Consider the following 21,626-nt stretch of genomic DNA (forward strand, 5'->3'; position numbering starts at 1 on the left):
GCTGGTTCTAGGTCACTAATCTCTGACAATTTAACATCACAGAGCAACTGTGTGAAATCAGGATGCAGCACATGGTAGATGCTCCATTAACGACAGCTCTTTCTCTGATTGATCTCCCTCTGTCCTGGTCCTCCCTCTGTCCGTCTCTCCTGCAAGGTGGTAGGGATAGAGCTGTGGACAGAGTGAGGTCCAGTTAAGCCCAAGTCTGGTTCCCTTTGACCCCTGGGGCCACTCCCTTCCTCAGCACATTCCTGCTCCACAATAGATGCTAGATAAATATTTGTAGAATGAACAAAAGACCTGGGGCTACAGGCATAGAGCTTCGGACTGGAGCTTAACTCGGTCTTTAGCTGACTGACAATGAAAAATAAAATTTAAGACTTGAGCGTGAAATAAAGCTGGACAAAAGGTGGGGCGGGGGTCTCCTAGAGGCCTCGGGGCTCGGGTCCGCTTAGGGATGGCGAGCGAGGAGGCTCTGGGGAGGGCTCTGGCGCCCGGCTGTGTAGCTCGGGGTGGGGAAAAGCAGCCGCGAGAGCCCACGCTGGCCCAGGCCAGGCTCCATCCCGCCGCGGCCTTTAAAGGCCCACCACGTGGCCGCGTGGCCGGCCCGGATCTGGAGGCGGCGTCGGGGCTGCGCCTGCGCACTGCTGAACAGCGGGGTCGCGGTTTTGAGAGCAGCGGTCGGGAGTGGAAAGGGAAGCTGCGCGGGTGGGAGGTCGTGGGAGGAGTCAACTCCCTATGCAAATCAAAGCGGCGCATGAGGGGGAGGGGCGGGGCTTGCCATGCAAAGCCGGTTCCGCCTTTAGAAGCGCGAGGGGGCGGGCCCTGCAACCCTCGGCCTCTTTCCGCGAGTCTCTGACGTCGCCGACGTCCCGTTTAAAAGCGACCGCGCAGGCGCAGTGGGTCGAAATGCGAACTTAGGCTGTTACACAACTGCTGGGGTCTGCTCTCGTCGCCTGCCCGGCCGTCAGCGTCGCCGTCGCTGTCGTCGTCGCTGTCGCCGCTCCGCCGTCGGGGGAGCCTCAGGGCCGCCGTCGCCGCCGCTTCTCCGCGCCTCCGGGAGTCTCCGGGAGCCCCCGCACAAGCCGGTCCGGACCGTCGCGTCTCCTCGGCGCCCCTCGCCGCGCTCGCCGCTCCGGCCGACATGAGTGGGGACCATCTCCACAACGATTCCCAGGTAGAGCGCGGCCCGGCCCGGCCCCCGCCCCCCACCCCCGCCCCGGCCCCCCGCGACGCCCCCCGGGCCCCGGCCCGGCCTCTTGACAGGCCGGAGCTCCCCGACCTGGGGCGGCCGGCGGAGGAGGTCGGCTCTCTAGGCCCGGGGCGAGGGACGCCAAGTTGCAGTTTGGGGGGAGGGTGACGGCCCCGTGTCGCGTTCCCGGGGCGCCCGCATCCCTGGGGGCGCAGGGTGGGCCAGGCCCCCGGCTGCGCGCGCCCGGCGTCCGCGAGGTGGATGTGCTTGTTGTTTCATAGCCCCTCTTTCTCCTCTCCCCAGATCGAGACGGATTTCCGATTGAATGGTGAGTGTGCCCCCGACCCAGCCCCCGACCCCGGCCGCCCGCCCCGCGCCCGGCCCGAGCCGGCCAGAGGACAGACATGGCGTCCCAGAGACTAAGTCCCGGCTCCTCGCTCACCGGCCCCATTGTTCCCATCGGGCCGCCTGTGGGCCCCCTTTCCGGGGACCCCAGCGCCCCCAAACCGCGGCCTTCCCAAGAGGGGACAACGGAGACCCCGCGTCGCCCGCCGCCGGGCCTCGGGCTGCCTTTCCGGGCCCGGATTCCTCCCGGGAAAGTCGCCTTGTCGACGGTCGGGACTTAGTCTCTGCGCCATTTTCTTTTTCTCTCTCCTCTCCTTTCAGTGGCTGTGTGTTTCTGTGCTTCTCTCCCTCCCTCGGCTCCTTCCTCGAGCTGCCCAGAAAGAGCTTTCGGCAGAGCAAAGCCATAGAAATCTCAGACCTCACCCGGGAGGAAAGGGTGGGAGGTGGAATTGTTACTATTTTTTCCGAAGAGAACTTTATTTTGGGGGTTATTCCCTTTCTACTTCTTGTTTGTTTCTTTTTCTGCTTTCCAGAATGAAAGACTCCCTCCGGCAACTGGGGTTTTTTGTTTGCTTTTGTTTTTTGGTAAGATGTTTATGATAGGAATTAAGGCTCTCAACTAAAGCCACCCTTTGTGGAGTTCTTCATATTTTGAAATTGTTTTCCCCAAGTTGTGTTCTTCGCAAAGGTAGTATAGTACTTCCCTTCAAAAAGTTTGCAAGTTCTCTATGGGCCATCCAATGTAAATTTTGGACTCACGCATACTGATTAAAAACAATTAAAGTATTAGTGACTAGAATTTTTCATTGTGGTGGAGGTTCCTAAGGCAGTGGTTATTTGTTTGTTTTTTTGTTATTGGTTTTTTGTTTTTGTTTTTTTTTTTTTGAAATGCAGTTTAGTGTACTTGTCAGGAATAAAGGTTGTTGAGCATCTCCTCTGGATTTGGTGTATTGGCCTTTTCTGTTGGCCTCTGGGGAGAAAAAGATTTTATTTATTGAAACAAAGAGTGGCCAGCATCCACCCCAGCTTCCTGTTAATTCTTTTTCAGAAGCTGCTGTTTTTCAGGAACCAAGAACTAGCTTACTTTTCCGGGATCTGTATGTTTTTGAACCCTTTTCAGCCAAATCAAGGCATTTGTTCTTTCAGTGTTCCACTTCAGTTACCCATGAAGATTCCCCCAATAAAAACCTCACCCTGAAAACTTTCCAACAATCGCACTGAATGAAAAGGTACCCCCTGTAGTTTGCTGGGAATTCCCACTAATCCTGATGCTACATTGGGTTCTGGGAACCTCTCTGTTATTTGAAGCTGATGATGATGAGTAGGTTTTCTGATGTGATCATGGTCATAGGTGTTAAGATTGCTCTGCTAAGAGCAGCTTCATGTTCATATTTTGAGGAGGGGCATCCAAAAAGAGGTGGTACTCTACAAGGAGAGTATATGGCTAAAGTGTAGCATTTCTTGAGTACCTAATCTAGACCAAGCACTGTGCTTAGTACTAGAGCTGAAACTTCCCCCACAACAGTGCTCTTGTCCTCAATCCAGTCTATTAGGGGGGAACATAATTAGTTAATTACAAGGTAGATGCTGGAGCATATGTATACCCAAAATGCCTTGGGAGACTAGGACTTAATTTTGTCTGGGGGTGGGGAAATTTCTCAAAGGAGGTGACTTCTGAGCTGGGTGTTGTGCAAGACTAGGTGCTGAGTGTCGGGGGTTGGAGTATTTCCTAATCACGTTTAACCTGTCAGGATTTTAGAAGAGGGAGATGAGGCTCTTGCAGTTCAGAAGACTTCAGAGAACATAGATCTGTTTCTTTGGAATGTGGGAGCAAAGAAAGGAGGTGAGATGCAAGAAGTCCTTTTGACCTCTTGGAGGAAGATAGGATCTTAATACCCTCCAAAAGTCATCTTTTGACTCTCACACTGGACTGGGTAGATAGTATTATTAGTAATGAAAGAAGTTTAGTTCTTTTCAGAATGTTAACCTTTGTGGTTCTCACCTAAATTGTACAAAGAAATTATTGACTATGTGAATGATTATGGTCTGAGTATGTTACTGATCTTTATGGCCATTTTTATGGAGCTGAACTGAACTGACTATACTGACTTTTAGAATGGGTTTTGTTCAGGTGTACCAGCAATAGTTGCCTGTATTTACTGAGTACTTACTGTCTGCCAGTCATGAACCACAGCTCTTTCCCTGGATTAGTTAATTTTATTTAACCTCCTAAAGACCCTTTGGAGTTAGGTACCATTATCTCCATTTTATAGGCGTAGGTTTATTTACTAGTTTGCCCAAGGGCAGTGAGTTGGGCACTACTCAACTCACAGATTTAGGCTTTGGATCCATGATTCTAATATGAAGAATTTAAAAGCTACACATTTCTACTTTGAGTTGAGAAAGGCAGTCAGGAAGGATAGTTTGTCATTTGTTTACTTTTTATCTAAACCTGCTCCTTAAAGAGAAAAAACACTAACTGCTCCCTACTACCCTAAAGGTCTGACACTGGAGTAATTTACTCCAGTCTGGAATAAAGATGCCACGCTAGTAAGCGTGTGCTTGCTCTGTTAAGTAGAATACTGGTAACTAGTCACTGATTTAAGTAACTCTGACTTTAAAAAATAAAAATCATGTTTAATTATGCTTAAAGGTCATTTGTGATGTTCATGTTAAGAGGAGTGTACTTAGATATGATTTTAAGTCAACCTAATCCATCTTACAACTTAACTTTGCAAGTTCATGCATTAAAACAACATCTCTCAGTTGCCTGTCCTCATCCCCTAAGAACTAAAAGATTTTTTTGCTCTTTGGAGCTCATTCTTTACAGTAGCCAAAACTGTTGCTGTTTGTATAAAATTTAGAGTGTTCTGTCAGGTCCATACGCAACTGCTGGGAAAACTGATATTTTTGAAATGTATTTTTATTTAAAATATTGACAGTAAACTAGACGCTTGTGGAGTAGAAACCACAATCACAAGTGAAAAGGCTTCCTTTCTGAGTGTTGGTAGCACTAACTATAGTGGGGCTTAGTCATTATTACAGCACTATGCAGACTGCCTAGCTATCTGTAGAGCTGATTAATACCAACTTGGGTCCTACTGATCTTGCTCCAGTTCAAGGATTTGACATATTTTCCTATATCTACTCTGGAGTGGTAGGCTCCTTCCCAGCATGAACAAAGTGTACTTCTTGATTCCATCAATATTCTAAGAAATATATCCCATATTACATGGGATCATAGTTGGCATCGTCTTGTGTTGATTTGGATGACGGAATTAAATACAACTGCTTCTGATGCTAACAGATAGTGTAGTTCTGTACAACTGTTGGGCACTGATGGAGTTGGGGGGGTGGGGTTTGGAAGACTGATGATGTGGCTATCTGAATATTCCCATCACATTTTTAAAACTGCAAATTTACCCACAGTTTCAAAGGAATCTGGCACATTTTCCTACTCAGTCCAGAAACACTTAAGCATTGGGCTCCAGTGGTGTTTTTCTACTGCAGTCGGACTCCTTGGGACACCTTTTCAGAATTAGAATCTTTATACCACACTTAGACATGAAGCAGAGGTGCTTGTTTAGTATATGTTTTTTTAGATTACCAGCATATCAGAATTCATAAGCTCTAGATTTCAGTGTTCCTGAGAGAATAAAACCTGCGTGTTACTACAGGAATCAGAAATACTTAATGGTTTGAGTGGTGTAAACTAGGTAATATGGCTAGCTCCTACTTTTCTTTGGTAAGTGGATAAAGTAAAATTAAAAATAGGAACCCAGGATCAATCCTCAAATCTAAAATTACTGAGAAAGAATTGATTCTTACTTTTCTTTCACATTACCATAAAAGTGGGGAAATAGAGAACTTGAAAGCGATTCATTCATTTATTCTGGGTCTTGGTGAATTAATTAATATCCATTTATACAAGTGCCAGGGATTCTTAATATGTCTTGAAGCTTTGTACTCCAAAATTAGGTGGTGGTTTTTGTTTTCAGCCTGTGTGGGGAGAGTGCAAGAAATGTCTGCCTTTTGAGTCTAATATGTTAGAAAAATTTTGTGTTATACATTAATTATAGTAACAGTTGTTCTCTGCTGCTAATGGGATAGGAAATGATTCTATTGTTTTTTAATTTTTGGCTGTATTTCATTTTAGGAGCCTTTACATTATACTCAAATTGTGTTATATTTCTTGGGTGTGGATGAACATGTACATTGAAGATTTTTAACAATGTTTTCCATACTTTTAGTGCAAAACAAAGCTAATTTTCTTCAAATACGCAGTTGCTTACCCAGGAGTGTGATTTGTGAGGGATCAAATCCTCCCTATATGAACTGTATTGAACTGAAGTTCTAGGTTGATTTAGGAAAATGGATTCAAATGGGATTACGTAATTTATGTTTGAATTAAGCTATGCAATTAGTATTTGAGTGGGATTGTGGGGTTAAAAAAGAAATTACTTGAGAATAACAAAATATAATCAACTCATTACATTTGGAGGTGGGTTAAAGTCAGTTGGGTGACTTTTCCGTGTCCTGTGGTTTATATGATCTGACTATCCCTTAATTATTTTAGAACCTTTAACTTTGTATAATGAGAGCAATTGGTCAAACAGTTAAGAATTCTGCTTCTTAAGGTAAAATGTTTGAGATGGGAGAAGTTCCTAACTGATCCTTAAGAAGTGAATGAGCCATTGTGTTAAAGAAAGCTTTTTGAATGTGTTTAAACTTTGAGTAGTAATAAAAGAACAAGTCTTTTTTTATTTCCTTGACTTGTAAATCTGAAGTTTGAGAAGCAGCTCTCTGTCCCCATGACTCCAGGCTAGTAGCTAAGTAGGAAATCTAAAATAGAGGCCATCACAAGAAATAATTAGCATTTTGCCAATACCCCTTCCCTTCCCTAAGCCACTTATCTAGGTGCACACAGTGTGTTTTGTGTTGATAGAAGGCCTTGCTTGGGTGTGGTGGGGAGGTGGGGGGGGGGAGGTGGGGAAGTGGCCTTGACCATTAGGTGGGAAGAGGCTTAAAATGAAGTATCTACTAGATATTAGTGTTATAGGAAATGACTAATAGCTTGTTGAAATGATTTAACAGCAAATATATGTTGTATACGATTTTTATTGTGTGTTCAAGAAAGATTCTAAAAATATTTCAAATTGGGAGAAAAGCACTGCTAACTATCTGGAATATGTAGATTGCATTATCATCAAGCCATTATCCAGACATGTATTAAGTGTCTTTATCTGTCATTTATGTCTTTAAATTTGTTTTTAAAAAAATAAACTACAAGGAAGATAAGAACTTATGTTTTAAATTTATTTTTGTTTTTAATTTCTGAAGTTTTTAAATCCACTGAGTTATCTCTCTGTCACCTTTACCTTTTTTGTGCTGTTCTTGAGAATTTTTCCTAAATATGTAGTAAATGTTTTTATTTACATCTCTCTTCTGCTCTCCCTATCGGGTTTGCAGTGAAGGTGGTGGGAGGGGAGGGGTGTATGTGCAACTGCCAGGCTGATAATTCAATTCCTTTTTGAGCTTTTGAAGTTAACTTTGTTGCTGTGAATTTAAAGAGGGAGAGAACTCAATTCATTAGCATTCCTGGGATGCACCTAGATAAGCTTCAATGAAAGGTGTTAAAGCAGTCAGCATTATTGGAGAGTTTGAGACTCCTATCTTGGTTGTTGATGTTGAGAGCAAATTTAAAAGATAGATCCCTGGGTATTCTGACCGACATTTCCTATAGATCCCAGGGTATTTTTTTAAGAACAAAAATCAGCTCACTCTTGCTCCCAGTATTCTTTGTAATAGCGCAGTCTGACAAAAACAGATGCCTGGGACCTTTCTTGGGAAATATATCCTTGCTTTTTTGGAGTTTACAAAAAAAATTTATGTTGAAGGCTAGTCCTACATTACACTGATACACCCTTTTGCCACTTAGTTTTTTAAAAAAATCCCAGTTTTAATCTTGCTACCACATATAAATGTGCAGATTTGTAAACCATCATAAACACATTGATGGTTGGTTTCAGTAGTAGTGTCCTTTGTGAAGCCCTTACTTTACCCAGTTCCAATAAAGTAGCCTCTTTATTTCTTTGTTGTCAACTATCTGAGTTCTTGCTCAGCAGCAGAAGGGGAAAATAAAAGGAAGGGAACTACTTTTGAGAGCTCACTAGACAGTGCATTTTATATGTAGTATATCTGAATGCTGATAGTACAGATTGCATGGGTTTGTGGAGACCAAGAATGGAAGTTTTTTTTGGTACCATATACTGCCTTGGTCTGCAGAGTCTGTAATTGGTAAACTTCTAGTACAGATGTTTAATTATCTGAAGGTAGAGATAGCTTAGACCTCCTTACCCCTGGGGTATTAGATTATCAGCAGATGCTTTGGTGTTAAGGAACTGGATTCACATTAAGGGTGTAAGTGGTGAAGAGGGAGAATAGGAAGAGATCATTCTCTTGTGCAGTAGAGGTAAAATTGAAAGAGTGGAAACCAGAAAAATATCTAGGTAAGTACCCGTTCTTATGAAATCTGCCCTGACCACTATACTTCATTTTCTCATCGTTAACAAGAATGATCCTTCTATGTTGCAGTAGCTATTGAGAATTAAGTAAGTGCATGAAGTGAATTATTTTGAACACTAGGTTTGAAGAGACATTGGTGACTCCTTTCACCGGTATTCCCTGGTACTTCAAATCGTTGACGTTTTCAATCTTGTACATAGTAAACAGCATATAACTTGGGTTGGTTGAGTCTTCACCCAATTGAACTGCATAATCTTTACTGATCTTTTCTGACTATAAGCAATCACTGTAACATAAAAGCTGATGTATCTGTATCTAGACTTGGGCTAAGTTGGAGTAAAATGTTTATGTGGTTCCTACTTTTCTAAGAAGGAATTTTAGGCGAGGTGGTCATTTTTGAAAGAATGTCTTGACAATAGACAAGCTGTGCATAGAAATGAAAGAAATATATTGATGTAACTGATTTCTCAGCGCTATGGATTTTCTATCACAGATACCTAGACTTAACCTTTCAGATGTATTTAATAAGTGAAATGCCAGGTTCATTATTTGTGATTTTTTTTTTCTTAATTTTCTTTTGTTCAGATGGTTACTTACAAGGATTGATTCAACTTTCTGTGAAATAGAAATCCTTGGGAACAAGAACAGCTTAAATAATAAAGCTTAGGTATGAGAATTTAGTAGCAAATTCCATGTTAGCAATTGTGTATGAACATGGGCAGTTGGGAGATATCAGTTCAGCAGAAATTTCGATACTGGCTCATACCTCTAGCTAATGAAAATATTGAATTACCTTGAATTTCTTATTTTGGATTACTACTTAAAGAAAATAAACTGAAATCAAGGGATGTGTTAACTAATACCTATTAGATTAAACCAAATGGATCTTAGAGCTCTTATACCATTGATCAAAAGGATTATCAGAGAAGTATCACTTCAGGAACAGACTTCAGCATTAATATTCAATTCATGGTAGGCCAGATAAAGTAGTTTTAAAGGTTTTTAAAGATACAGTCTTCAAAAGATACATCTCAGGAACATGGCTCATAAAATGTATGGGAAGAAACTTCTGAGAAAAGTGAATATTAATAATGCATGACTATTATCGCCCTCAGTATGTGAGAGTGAATAAAATAAGGTTGGACTTAAAATTGTTTTGAAAGCTTTGGCCTCTTCCTCGTAACTTATTTTTCTCTGATTCGGTGTGAATAGTCTTTTGTGGGATTCTGTCATCCTCCCCCTCAAATCAGATGACCATAATGTGGTAGACGTAGACTTTGAGTCAAGGAGATTTGAATTTGAGTTCTGAGCTTCTGTTCAATGGCTAGGTCTTTGAGCAAGTTCATCTCCAAGTCTTTGTTCTTCACCCTTAAACTAGATCTAATAATCTTCAACCTCACAAGATTGGAGGATTAAAGAGCATGTGAGGATTACTTTAGGAAAGGTGACACTTAGAACAAAATTTTAGTTCTTAGCTAATCCTTAAAAAAACAAACAAAACACAAGTGCCTTTTCTAGAGATTGCTTTATGAGTCTTTTCTACAACAGGAACATCTTTACTTTCTTTAAATTTGGGTGCTGTGGGGGAAGGGTCTCTAGGAAACCTTGAATGTATGATACTGTTGCTGTAAAACTGAGACTGGCTCAGGAGGTTACTTGACTTTGTGGCAACTTTGGTCTTCAGTATAGTGACAAGCTTAAGCTTTGCTTTGTACAAACCACTTTGTTTCTCAGTAAGTTAAATTGAAGTTTAAGAATTTTTGCTAGTGAATAACTTTACCCCTTTGCACTTAGTATGGTACAGTATTTAGAGATTTACTTAAGAGACTAAAAATGTTATGTTTAATTGCAAATAAAATGTAAGTTGCCATTTTCATTCAAATATTCAGAAAGTAAATACTAGTAATTAGACACAGATGAACAAGACAAACCCTTAGGACTCTCAGAATGACTACTTTGGAGTTAGTATAAGTCCATATTTCACTTCCTCAGTTTGAGATTCCGTATTTCTCATTGGACTTCAGTACAAAGACTCCTGTCATACGAAGGGGAAGGTGAAAGGGAATGGCAGTTAATGCTTTGCTATTTCAGTGAAGGAGTTCTATCTCCATTTATTCTGAACCCTAGGAGGTGGGTTTTCTCAGTGAAATTAGAAACCTGGACCTTTCATTTCCAAAGACTCTTAACTGTTCTAGAATTTTCTTTTTAAAGGAAATCTGTAGGCTAATTAAACCTTTTCAACTTTAAGTTCTGTGTATTTTTCATTATCTTTTTGTATTGCGTGAATTTTAGAAAAGTACTTTTCAGGTTTTTCTGAACCATATTTGTGAGAGTGACTAGGACACGTTCACTTTCTGCTTGAGAGAGACATATCACATAGCTAATTTCATGTATTTACTTGAAATAGTTTAAATTCTTTAAATTGCCTGAAATAGTGTGGAATCATCATCTTCCTACACTCAGAAAACTAAAATCTTAGCAATTAGACTAAGTACTTCAAATCCTGGGAAATTAATTTTATGTAACAGTTTAAATACATTAATATTTTTACTCCTTCCTAATCCATGATGTGTCCTGCAATACAACACTACAACTAAAATTGTTAAAACTTCTCAGGTAGGTGCAGAGTGCATAGTATTATAGTGATCTGAATATGAGAAAAGTGGTTGAGACTAGATGTTAGATATACTGTGCCATATTCTTACATAGTATATTTTCAGCAGAATGGATGCAAATTCACTAGTTTTTACTATTAAACAGCAGAAATGAAGAAACAAGAGCCCTGGGTCCTTGATTGTACCTCAGAATCTACTTAAGAGGAGAAAGAACACAGATTAGCCAATTTTTGTCATTACTGACTTGTTATGCTTGACTTCTAAATCTAAAGCTCACCAAACTCAGACACCATAACTGCTGAGAAGTCTTCTAGGTAGTTCTCTTAGCAGTACAAAAACCTAGGGCACATGGAGATTCAACTGGTGATGGCTTAACCACAAACATTACCTTTTTTCCTCCTCAAAAATCAAATCACTTCTGGGGCCTCCCCGGTGGCACAGCGGGTTGAGCACAGCGCTTTGAAGTTGTCTGCAGCCTCTGCAGCACGGGTTTGATCCCTGGCCAGCCAGGGAGCAACCCACATGGTGAGGCAGACCTCTCCTGACTTGCACGCTGCTCCCCTCAGCAGTGTTTTCGGTCTGTCTGCCTGTTCTGCTCCTTGCTCTGTCTCTGGTGAATTCTCTCACCCTCCCACCCTTCTGGCTTATACCCCAGTTCTTGTATAAATAAAATAAATCTTTAAAAAAAAATCAAATTACTTCTTACTCCCCTTAATGTATTGTGCTGCAAAAATAGCAGAATTTAATACTCTTTTACAGATGTTAGCACCACCCTAATCTCAGAATGTCAGGAAAGTAAGTTTGTTAGCAGAAGTATGCTTTTCTCTGTGAGAAAACAGATTCTCATTGGGCAAATTAAAATTTTTCATGTAGTCCTGAATATAGTAACTTCTAGAATTTAGATATCAGATAGTGTTTATATTGAGCTCAAATTTTTAGGGCAGTAATTTAAAGTTGTAGTGTAATATGATGAAATGTGTCCAGAAGTGACTAAGAGCATAATAAAGGTATATAGGACTAGCAGAGTATCAAGTGGAATCCATACTGATCACACACTTGTAAATATGTATGCTATCAGATGCTATTGTACATGAGTGAAGATAATTTAGCTAAGTGCATTTATTGGAAAATTGATTTAAAAAACAAAAAGGTTTTCTATAGTAGTTCTATTTCCCATAAAGGTTAGCGTGCATTCTTCTTCCACAGCTCCATGATCATGTTCTGCTCTGTTCAAGTATTCCATTTTACCTTAAAATGCCTATTAGCTAGTCTTTTTTTTTTTTTTTTTAAGATTTATATATTTATTTCTACAAGCACTGGGTACAGTCAGAAGCGTGGGAGGGTGAGAGAATTCACCGGAGCCAGAGCGGGGAGCAGAGCAGGCAGAAGGACTGAGGTACACTGCTGAGGAGAGCAGCGGGTGGCAGGAGAGGTCTGCGCGCCATGCGGGACCCTCCTCCGGTGGCCGGGGAGCAGCCAGGGATCAAACCGGCGCCACAGAGGCTTCAGGCAGCATCGCAACCCAGTGTTCAACCGCTGCGCCATTGGGGAAGCCCCCTATTAGCTAGTCTTTAGAATTGGTATGGTTTAAGTATCCAGTAAGTCTACCAGATACTTCTCTATTTTACTACCTATCGTTAGGAAAGCAATAATTATTATAAACTCCTGGAGGGTTGGAAACATCACAGAACCAGTTGTTACTGCTGCTTCATCATCATCATCATCGAAGTTGTAATATAGTTTGTTTTCTTTCCAGTGAAGTCTGTCTGCAGTCATCACTTAACCCCCAAGACTGAAGTGACCATCCCTCTGGCTTTCCTCTTTAAGCCTTTGTTTCCCTCTTCAATTTTACATTCTTTTCTGAAGAAATGTACATGTTTTTCTTCTTGAAAACAGACAAAGGTGTGACCAAAGGTGTGGGCTTGGGGCAAAAACACTCTTTCATCCTGTGTGGTCAATATAGATGTTTTCAGCAAATGTTTTCAGTTGTAAAGTGGGAACCCCTCTCTCCTAGCTCATTAGCTACTTGAAGATCAAGTGAGAAGCATTGAAAACTTAAAAGTAAAATTTTCATTGTTCTCAAGCTAATATGCATAACTTGGAGGTGCTTGGAAAAATATATACTGCTAGTCCTGTGTCTAGAAGTTGATTCTGTAAAGAATGATGATTAATCAAATGATTCTGATTAATACAGGTAGAATCTGATTTATTTGGACTCTATACTGTTTATTTGGCTAAAACATGTGGTTTGCTTCATTTGATTTATGTACTCCATTGGTTGACTTTTTTAAGCTCACAGGATTTTTCAAAAGGACCAGAAAAGTGTTTTCCAGTATATGTCCATAAAAGCTATACCCCACTCTAATTTAAATAGGTGTCTTCTACCTTTCAGTGAGCATTTACTTGAATAGCAGTTAGATAACTGCCTTTGCAGCTTTTGCTATGTGTCTCATCAGACTCCTTATGCTTTCCTCCTACTTCCATGTTTAATAAGCCATTATTTAGTTCTGATGTCATTTTTGAAGTTTGGGTGATTAAGTGAAGCACAAAGAGCTAGAGATTGTTTAATTACTAATATACCTAGGATTTTTAAGGCAGCACTTAGAGAGTAAGCAGAGATATGAGCATAGTTTAGTGGAATGGTGGGGATCCAATCTATAAAGATCATTACCTTTAAGATAAGTTAGGGGGCTTCTGCTTCTGGTGGCATGGATTGAAATGGGAGATTTGAATAGAACAGTGATTCTTAAGAGTGTGGTTTCCTGATCAAAAGTATCAACAATGTCTGAGAACGTATTGGCAATGTAAATTCTTAATCTTAAACTCTTGGTTGAGCACTTAAACTTAGAGGGCTTTTTAAAAGGACCAGAAGCTTCCAGATCTATTGCCCAAACTCTGGGAGTGGGGCCTTAGCTCCTAGGTTTTAGCTGGGTGATCTGAAGCACACTAGAGTGTCAGAACCAATGGAATACTGAGTTAAGATCTGAAGTTCATCTTCTCCTTTTGAGCCTCACATTTTAAAGAGAAATAAACAACAGTTGAAAAAGTTCACATACTCAACTGACATCAGAGTTAAACTTGGATTCAGCGCTTATTAGCTGAATGACCTTGAACAAGTCATAATTCTTGATTCTAGTTTTCTCATCTGTAAAAGTAATGATATTTACCTGTTACAAGTCATGAAAAAGGGCACCTAATAGTATCTGGTGCTACTATCTCCCCAAACTCAACTAACTCACAAAATAAGATCACTTGATTAATCAAAACAAGCTTCTAGCCAAATTCTTTGTTCCTGACGTTCACAAGAAGCCTAGAATTAATTTTGTGGTAATTCACTCTCTTAAGCAGTTTTGTCATATCACAAGGCCCATGACTAGGCCTCCGTACTTACATAATACTTGTGTGATAGTTTACTTAGAGTTAAGAAGTTGGAGCAATTCATAATGGGAACATAAATAATCTAATGGAGTCAGTAATATGTATAGTACCGGGAAGGCTTCTTAAAAAACATTAACTCATTGGGAGAGAAATGTTCATGGTTACTCTTCTGCAGCTAGTCCCCGGAGAATGGCCCGTGGGTTTCGAGTATAGTCATATTCTAGACAAAGGAGACCACTTAATTAATTTAATCGTAGGTTATATAAAGTCATCATCACGCTTGACACCTTTGGGACCAGACAAAGGTGTGGGCTTGGGGGCATTTTGAGACAAATGGCTGTAGGAAATAAAGGCAGTTTAGGCTAAGCTGTAGATTCCTACGTAGGTAGCATAAGCAGGAGGTTTGTAGTCATTTTCACTATTTCCTAGGCATTAAGATTAATAGAAGCAAGGAGGGCAAGCCTGCAGGAATGGGCCTGCCCTAATTGAGCTGGCCTGAGAAGATACATTTTCAGGTTAGACAAGTCCTTTTTCTCTTTTAAGTTCTGCCTCCTGGGAAGGAGAAGCATTTTCAATGCAGGGATGTCCTTGTGAAAATGTGACTCACTACAGAGGTGTGTATGAAATACACATACCCCTCTTAAGGGTCTTGCACATACTGGTTAATTACTTTCAAAGGCTAGACTAGAAAAATTCCAACTTTAAGTCTTGTATTTATAGAAAACAAAGGTGAGTCAGTTAGTAAAACTGGGTTTGTTTCGCATACTTTTGAAATTTAAAATAAGTGCTTTATCTATGTTTGATGCGGTACCTCAGTGGACTCATGATACCTTAGTCGAAATGTTCTCTGGAGAGCACTTATTGAGGCTTTAATTCTTTGGGGACTTTGTGCAAAAGTGACCTGCTTTTGAGATGGCTAGTTTAGCGAGGCACACTTCTGTCTGGCCTTAAGAACTGTACAGCATAGTGCAGGGCCTTGTAGGGAAGAAGGCCCCTGACTAGGTTCCAGCAGGGGGGCCAACAGTAGAGTGGAGAGTACTAGGCAAGGGGTCAGGACAAAGGAACTTTTAGATAAGACCAAAGAGATTCATGTTTAGATTTGGCTTGGAATACGGGTGGTTTGGGGCTCTTGGAACTTAAAATACAAAACAGTTGCATTGTGAGTTCTAGTAACAGTCCTTCCTTCTGTATGTCCACATTGCCTTATCCTGGGTGACATTTTTTTTTTTTTAAAGATTTATTTATTTATTTATACAAGCACTGGGTACAGTCAGAAGCGCGGGAGGGTGAGAGAATCCACCAGAGCCAGAGCGGGGAGCAGAGCAGGCAGAATGACCGAAGTACACTGCTGAGGGGAGCAGCGGGCGGCAGGAGAGGTCTGCGCGCCATGTGGGACCCTCCTCCGGTGGCCGGGGAGCAGCCGGGGATCGAACCGGCGCTGCAAGGCTGCGGGCAGCTTGGCAACCCCGCGCTCAACCGCTGCGCCACCAGGGAGGCCCCTGGGTGACATGTTAAGTAGGCTTTTATGACTGGTAAGTAAAGTTGTATTTACCAAAGCAATTGGAAATTTCAACAGTTCTCCATTTCATTTGACCCCGTTAATGCCTCACGTTAATGCTAAGGTCTTTTGAATTGAATAAATTCTCATTTCAGCAACCATATGAGGAAGTATATAGGTCGTCTCTACTTTATAGTTAACAACACATGTGAACTTACATTTATATATACCTTTATGGATTATTATCCTTTTAAAATGGTTAGTATTAGTCCACAATGCCATTTGAAATAGCAAGGTTTTATTAGTATGTTGTTATAACATACTAAAGTTAATTTGAATTTATTAAATTGTAGTCATAAGTGACTGTATGATTGTAAATGGTTAGAGAATATAAGATTGTACAGGCAGGCAAACAGCATGCAAGAAGTTGCCTCACCATAGCTGTTGCTTTATAAATAAAAGCAGCTCAGAACTCAGAGTTCTACACCCCATCTAGGGTCTTACTCATTTGCATTTTCATGGTGAGTGTATATTGCATCCTAGTAAGTAAACTGGCCTACAGGTCACTAGACAATATTAATCAGTTGAACAAAATAGGATTGTAGTATTGGCCACTATGATGATCATTGACATAAATTGGGCCTATGAGCTCTTATAGAACGATTTGCATAATCAGGGTCATATATAGTTTCCCCCAGCTTCACATTAGGATGAATTGTTTTTGGGAACAGAAGAAAAAATAGAATAGGGCTGAAATAAGTAGCTGATATTTGAACAGTCGCTGTATCCACTTTACTTTTTAAGAAACCGAGGCTCAAGACTGTTGTTTGTAAGTAAACGACAAGGCCTGGAGAGTAGCCATCTATCTGATGATACCATCTTGAGCTTCTCAGTATGACAGAAAACAAGGTAAAGGGGGGACCCTAGGGGGCCCTACTTGTCTCCTGGGATTTCTGAGCTGTAGGGGAGCTATCCATGTAGTATTAGACTAAGGGCTGTCATTTATTAGAGCATTTGTCTTCATTCCAGTGGATCCTTGGCCAACTAACAGCATTGACTAGTAGGCTCTGCTCTATTTTAATGTGTAATCCTTTCACTACTAAGGAATGTTTGCCTGCTTGTGTGGTAAAGACCTCTGGATAATTTATTTCTTAGCAATTCAGATTGTTCATGAAGCCAATTACTCCAGGAAATCAGTAAAACCTTTATTTGAATACTCCAGAGAAAGGGTCTTTTTGGTAACCAAGGGTTAGCTAGACACCCCACCCTCAGATTTTATAAGGACCTCTGTAGTCTGCTTATTTACTAAGGAATTACATCAGAGATGGTTAACAGCATGTGAACAAGTACGACGTTGTTCCTACTTCAAGGGGAATAAATAAAAAAATTTAACTAGCTTACTGCTTAAGAAGCAGAATAAGCATTGGCCTCCCCTTCAGAATTCTTGTTCATGTGACTGTCTCCTTTTGCAGAACAGGCGAACATATTAGCCACTTTGAAATCATGTTGATTAATGGCCACTAATGGGTTGTTTGAAGGAAGGAGGGAAGCGAAATCCAGGTTTAGCATGGATGTCGCTTAGGAGAAAGCTTAGCAGTTAGGGAGGAGTCTTAGGTAAAGTAGGAAGATACTCTTCACTTGCACACTGAGTTTGAGAAAGGTAACCCCCTCTTTCAGTGGATATAGTTTCTAGTCACAATTAGTACAAGGTTCTTTAGCCTATACCTTCTTTGTCTAGCTCGTGAACTAAGAATGCTTTTAGTATTGTTAATGGTTGAGGGAAAAAAAATCAAAGATTTAATACTGCATGAAATTCAAATTCCTGTATCCCTAAATAAAATTTTATTTGAATGCAGCCAGGTTCATTTATTTACATGTAATCTGGGGCAGCTGTTACACTACAGAGGCAGAGTTGAGTAGCTGCTACAGAGGTCAGATGGGCCACAAAGCCTAAACTATTAACTACTTGGCCCTTTACTGAAAAAGTTTACTGACCCCTGGTTTGGTGGGTGGTGCCAGTTTGCTCACCTGCCTGAGTGGTGCTTGTGGGTATGATAGGAAGTTCACAGGCTCTTTTCATGTTACTTGGTAATCTCTTTTTGCCCTGGAAGGAACTTGTGTTAAGTGTCAAAAGTTTACTGTGAATTTGCAGGTGTTTTTTTTTTTTAAGATAATATATATATATATATATTTTCAGACTTATTTATTTATGCAAGCACTGGGGTACAGGCCAGAGGTGTGGGAGGGTGAGAGAATTCACCAGAGACAGAGCAGGGAGCAGAACAGACAGATGACTGAAACACACTGCTGAGGGGAGCAGCGGGGCGCAGCAGGAGAGGTCTGGGCACCATGTGGGACCTTCACCCGGCGGCCAGGGATCGCACCGGCGCTGCAGAGGCTGCAGGCAGCTTCGCAGCCCAGCGCTCAACCGCTGTGCCACCAGGGGAGGCCCTGGACCAAAACAATTTTAAATACAATAAAATTCTTGTGTATGGAAGTGTTAGGGGTCGATTGAGGTCTTTTTACAGATTAGAAAACTGAGACCAGCAGCAGTAAGTGATCTAAGACACCACCAGGACAATGCATGAGAAGATGCGACAGTAACTCTAAGGATGTCCTCTTACTGTTGGAAAGTAGAATCGATGTTTCAAATACGTCGTTGGTTAGTTCTTAGATAAAAATTTAACAGTGAACAGCCTGTTTTGGCTCTGATTAAGTCTGGAAACTCCAGTTCAGAAGACCTTGTAATTATTAGGAAATGCGCTTTTTTGAAGACAATTTGGTAGTCTTATTTAAATCTGAAATTTTTAAAAATAAAATAAGTTGATCCCTTGAAATGAAATCAGAAGACCAGAAAGAAGATGAACTTGAATTAATAAGGAATATAATGTAAAATAGGATGGGAGAGAAGTTTGTAAAATAAAATGGAGTGTATTTCAGGAAGGAACTGAAAAGACAGATTAAGGTATTGGTAGTGTTGTAAAAGCGTAAAGACAGTCAAATTTAAAAGCAGAAGTGTACTGAAAGAGAAAACATCCTCTGACCATGTAACCCTTTTTTCTGTGGAATTGAGGCCCAAGGCAAACTTACAGGCTATTTAATGTTCTTTGACGAGGCCCTTCTGCACATCTAGCTTCTAATCTCAGGCAATTGCTGTTAGTAAGAACCAAAGTAGGTTCTGTTTTTCCAAGTCTGTTCATTGCATGTCTTCTGAACATATACACAGCTTGGAAAATGTGACGAGTTTTAGAAAGTTGAACTTGTGTTCCAGAATTGATAAAAACAAAATTGAAAATGTTGAACTATCTTTGAGCAACTCTGAGTCTTTTTTTAAAAGGTGGTGTATTTCTATGTTTCTGAAGATGAGCTTTTACCAAATACTGAATATGACGATAGACATAACCACTTTGCAAATTAATTGGCAACTATTTGAGTAAGTTTGACCCTTTATTTGACTCAGTTACATGACTGCTTAAAAGGTTTTTGTCAGCTGTAACTTTAGAGTATGATTCTGGGACTTAATGGACCCAAGTCTAGAGAAACTTGGGTAGTTATGGAACCCCTTTCACCCCATCCCTTTTCAAAGATACTTCTGAAGAAAGAGGTCAGAGGCTTGATATTGATTCCTGCTGTATTCCCACATCTAGAGCAATGTCTGCCACAGAGTTGGCACTTAGTAAATATTGAATGAATGAATATTTTGAACCGAATTCCACTAAAGAGAGAAGAAATATTTATGCTTGTAATCGGCCATCTTCTCAGCTGGAGATTTTTTTTTTTTATTAGCTTGAGAAGAGTACTTGGTCACTAGTGGAGAAACCCAATTAATTTAAATATGGACAAGTTTGTCCATGACAGAAAGTTGATTATATACAATGCACACTTGGGAGAGTAAATGATAATTTGCACTCTAAAAATTGAAATATAACTCGTTTTGTCTCTCATTCTTGAGTTTTTAAAGTTTTTTCTTTAGAGCTGAATGCTTCCAACATTTTTCTTTTAAAATCTGGAGTTGAGTTTTTAGCCCAGACTCTGCCCTGCTTGCTTTTAAGGGCTATTATTAACTGTGCCCTGGAATTTTGGAGGTGTTTTCAATTAGAATAGTTGTAAAATAGTGTTAAGGACACTTCTATGGGCTGAAATCGGCCACCAGTAAGATGGATTCACATACTAGGTTTCCTAGATTGAAATTGCACCAACTTGGTAAAGTTCAAATTTAGGTAGTTATGTGGGGGTGAGGACAGGGTAGATTCTTTCATTCCTCAACCCATCCCCCTTCCAGTGACTGGCTTTCAGCCTTCCTGGCTGCTTTTAGTTTGCATTAAGTGCCTGGAAAGATTTGTACACCCCTGATATTGACCACATTCCCGGATGTCAGTCTTTATCACCAAGACTAGCTTGTTAATCTGTTCTAGACAAAAACAGTTTTCTCTTAGTGTTAGAACATACTGAGTGTAGAGTATATAGAAAGACTGATTTTGTTTAAACTCCAGCTTCTGGGGATGTGGTATCCATGGGTTTGAAGGTCAGGGAGGAAGAAGAAGGTGGAAGGATTTATCCCAGGAGAAGAGATTTAATAAATGAGCACACAGTGAATATCTTCTTTAGAAAGTTATTTTCTTCACTCAGTGTTTTCACCCACTTAGACCCAGTTTTTACTTCCTTAATGCACTGGTTTTGTATTTGTCAGAGATGAGCAGAGGTTATCTTTGACAGAGTTGTATTGTCAGTGCCTATTTGGGAAAGGCAGCTTTTGGTTGAATGACTATTCCCTACCCCAATCCTCCATACACTTAATGACTCTCTTTGAAGGAGGAACCCACCATATAGTTGCCGCTGTCTTTGTTTGTAAGGAAGCAAGGGATTCTTCTCCACTGCCCCTCTCTGATTACCTCAGTAGTTTGGAATTTGTGGAATGGTAAGATGCTTTAAGATCTTGGAGTAGTTGATAAAATGATCGGTATTCTTTGAAGATTCTTTAGCCATTTTGCTCTTAAAGTGTAAATGCTGGGACTGAATTGTGATTGCATTAGAGACCCTGGTGACTAAGCTTAGCAGCACTGTTAACCACCTACTGATTGTAGGTAAACTAACCCAAATGTTTTTTTTTGGGGGGGGGTGTTAATTGGTGTTTTTGGTGCATCCCTTGAAACCTGTAGGTTATTGGGCACAAGATTGTTAGAGCAGGCCGAAGTTTGATTTCTTCTTAAGTGCTTTTCTTGCTGGGCTACGTACAGGAATGAAAATCAGACAGCCTTTCTGTCATTGACTGGTCAGACAGGGTGAATGGGGCATGGTTGCCGCTTTTAAGTGCACGTGTATAACCTGAACCCTAAGTTTTTTGGAATGATCCTGTAGGCTCAGTTCTGTGTAAATTAATCATGAAGAGGGTTCAGTAATAGTTGTATCTTAGTAATTGTCACATGTTTGTAATTTCATTGGAGACTAGCCAGAAATTCTATTATATAGTACACAAATAATTTGATTTTCTCTTGAAATAAAATTCTTTAAAGCTACTTAAGTTTTCTGACTCCCAGTTTTTTCATCTGTAAGACAGCTGAGTTTACGAAGGGCATGTGTCAAGTCAATGATGAACAAAGAGTTGATGCTCTTAAATCACTAACCTATGTTGGCTTCTTATAGACCCAGTTGTTATGTGACTTTTATCCAAGGTCATACTATAAGTGGCAGAACAAAATTAGAATCCAACTTCAAAAAAAATTTTATTGAAGTAACATTTTATAAGTTTCAAGTGTGTAACACTATACTTTGGCATTTGTATAATACTCCATTTTGATCACCACTAAAAGGCTAATTACATTCACCATCATACATTTGACCTTCTTTACCTGTTTTACCCACCGCTGAACCCCCTTCCCTTCTGGTGGTAATCACCAATCTGTTCTCTGAATCTTAGTTTATTTTTGTTTTGTTTGTTCATTTGCACGTTTTTCTTTTTTCTATTCTCCATGTATGAGTGAAATCATACAGTGTCTATCTCTGGTCTCATTTCACTTGGTCTGGTCTAATCTCTAGCACCATCCATCCATGTTGTCATGAATGTTTTTTGGAG

The 21,626-nt window shown here is 40.5% G+C and overlaps 1 protein-coding gene across 1 annotated transcript in view; it reads left to right on the forward strand.

The window, feature by feature from the left end:
- The first annotated feature begins 906 nt into the window (after positions 1–906).
- TOP1 (DNA topoisomerase I) overlaps positions 907–21,626 on the forward strand; it is an 82,813-nt gene continuing 62,093 nt past the window's right edge. The window contains exons 1-2 of the mRNA XM_037498807.2: positions 907–1,177; positions 1,496–1,520. Coding sequence (XP_037354704.1) covers positions 1,145–1,177; positions 1,496–1,520 — 58 coding nt within the window. The 5' untranslated portion in view covers positions 907–1,144. The remainder of the gene's footprint in view (positions 1,178–1,495; positions 1,521–21,626) is intronic.

Source organism: Talpa occidentalis, unplaced genomic scaffold, assembly GCF_014898055.3.
Source record: "Talpa occidentalis isolate TD23 unplaced genomic scaffold, MPIMG_talOcc4v2.1 talOcc4.10, whole genome shotgun sequence".
NCBI lineage: Eukaryota > Metazoa > Chordata > Mammalia > Eulipotyphla > Talpidae > Talpa > Talpa occidentalis.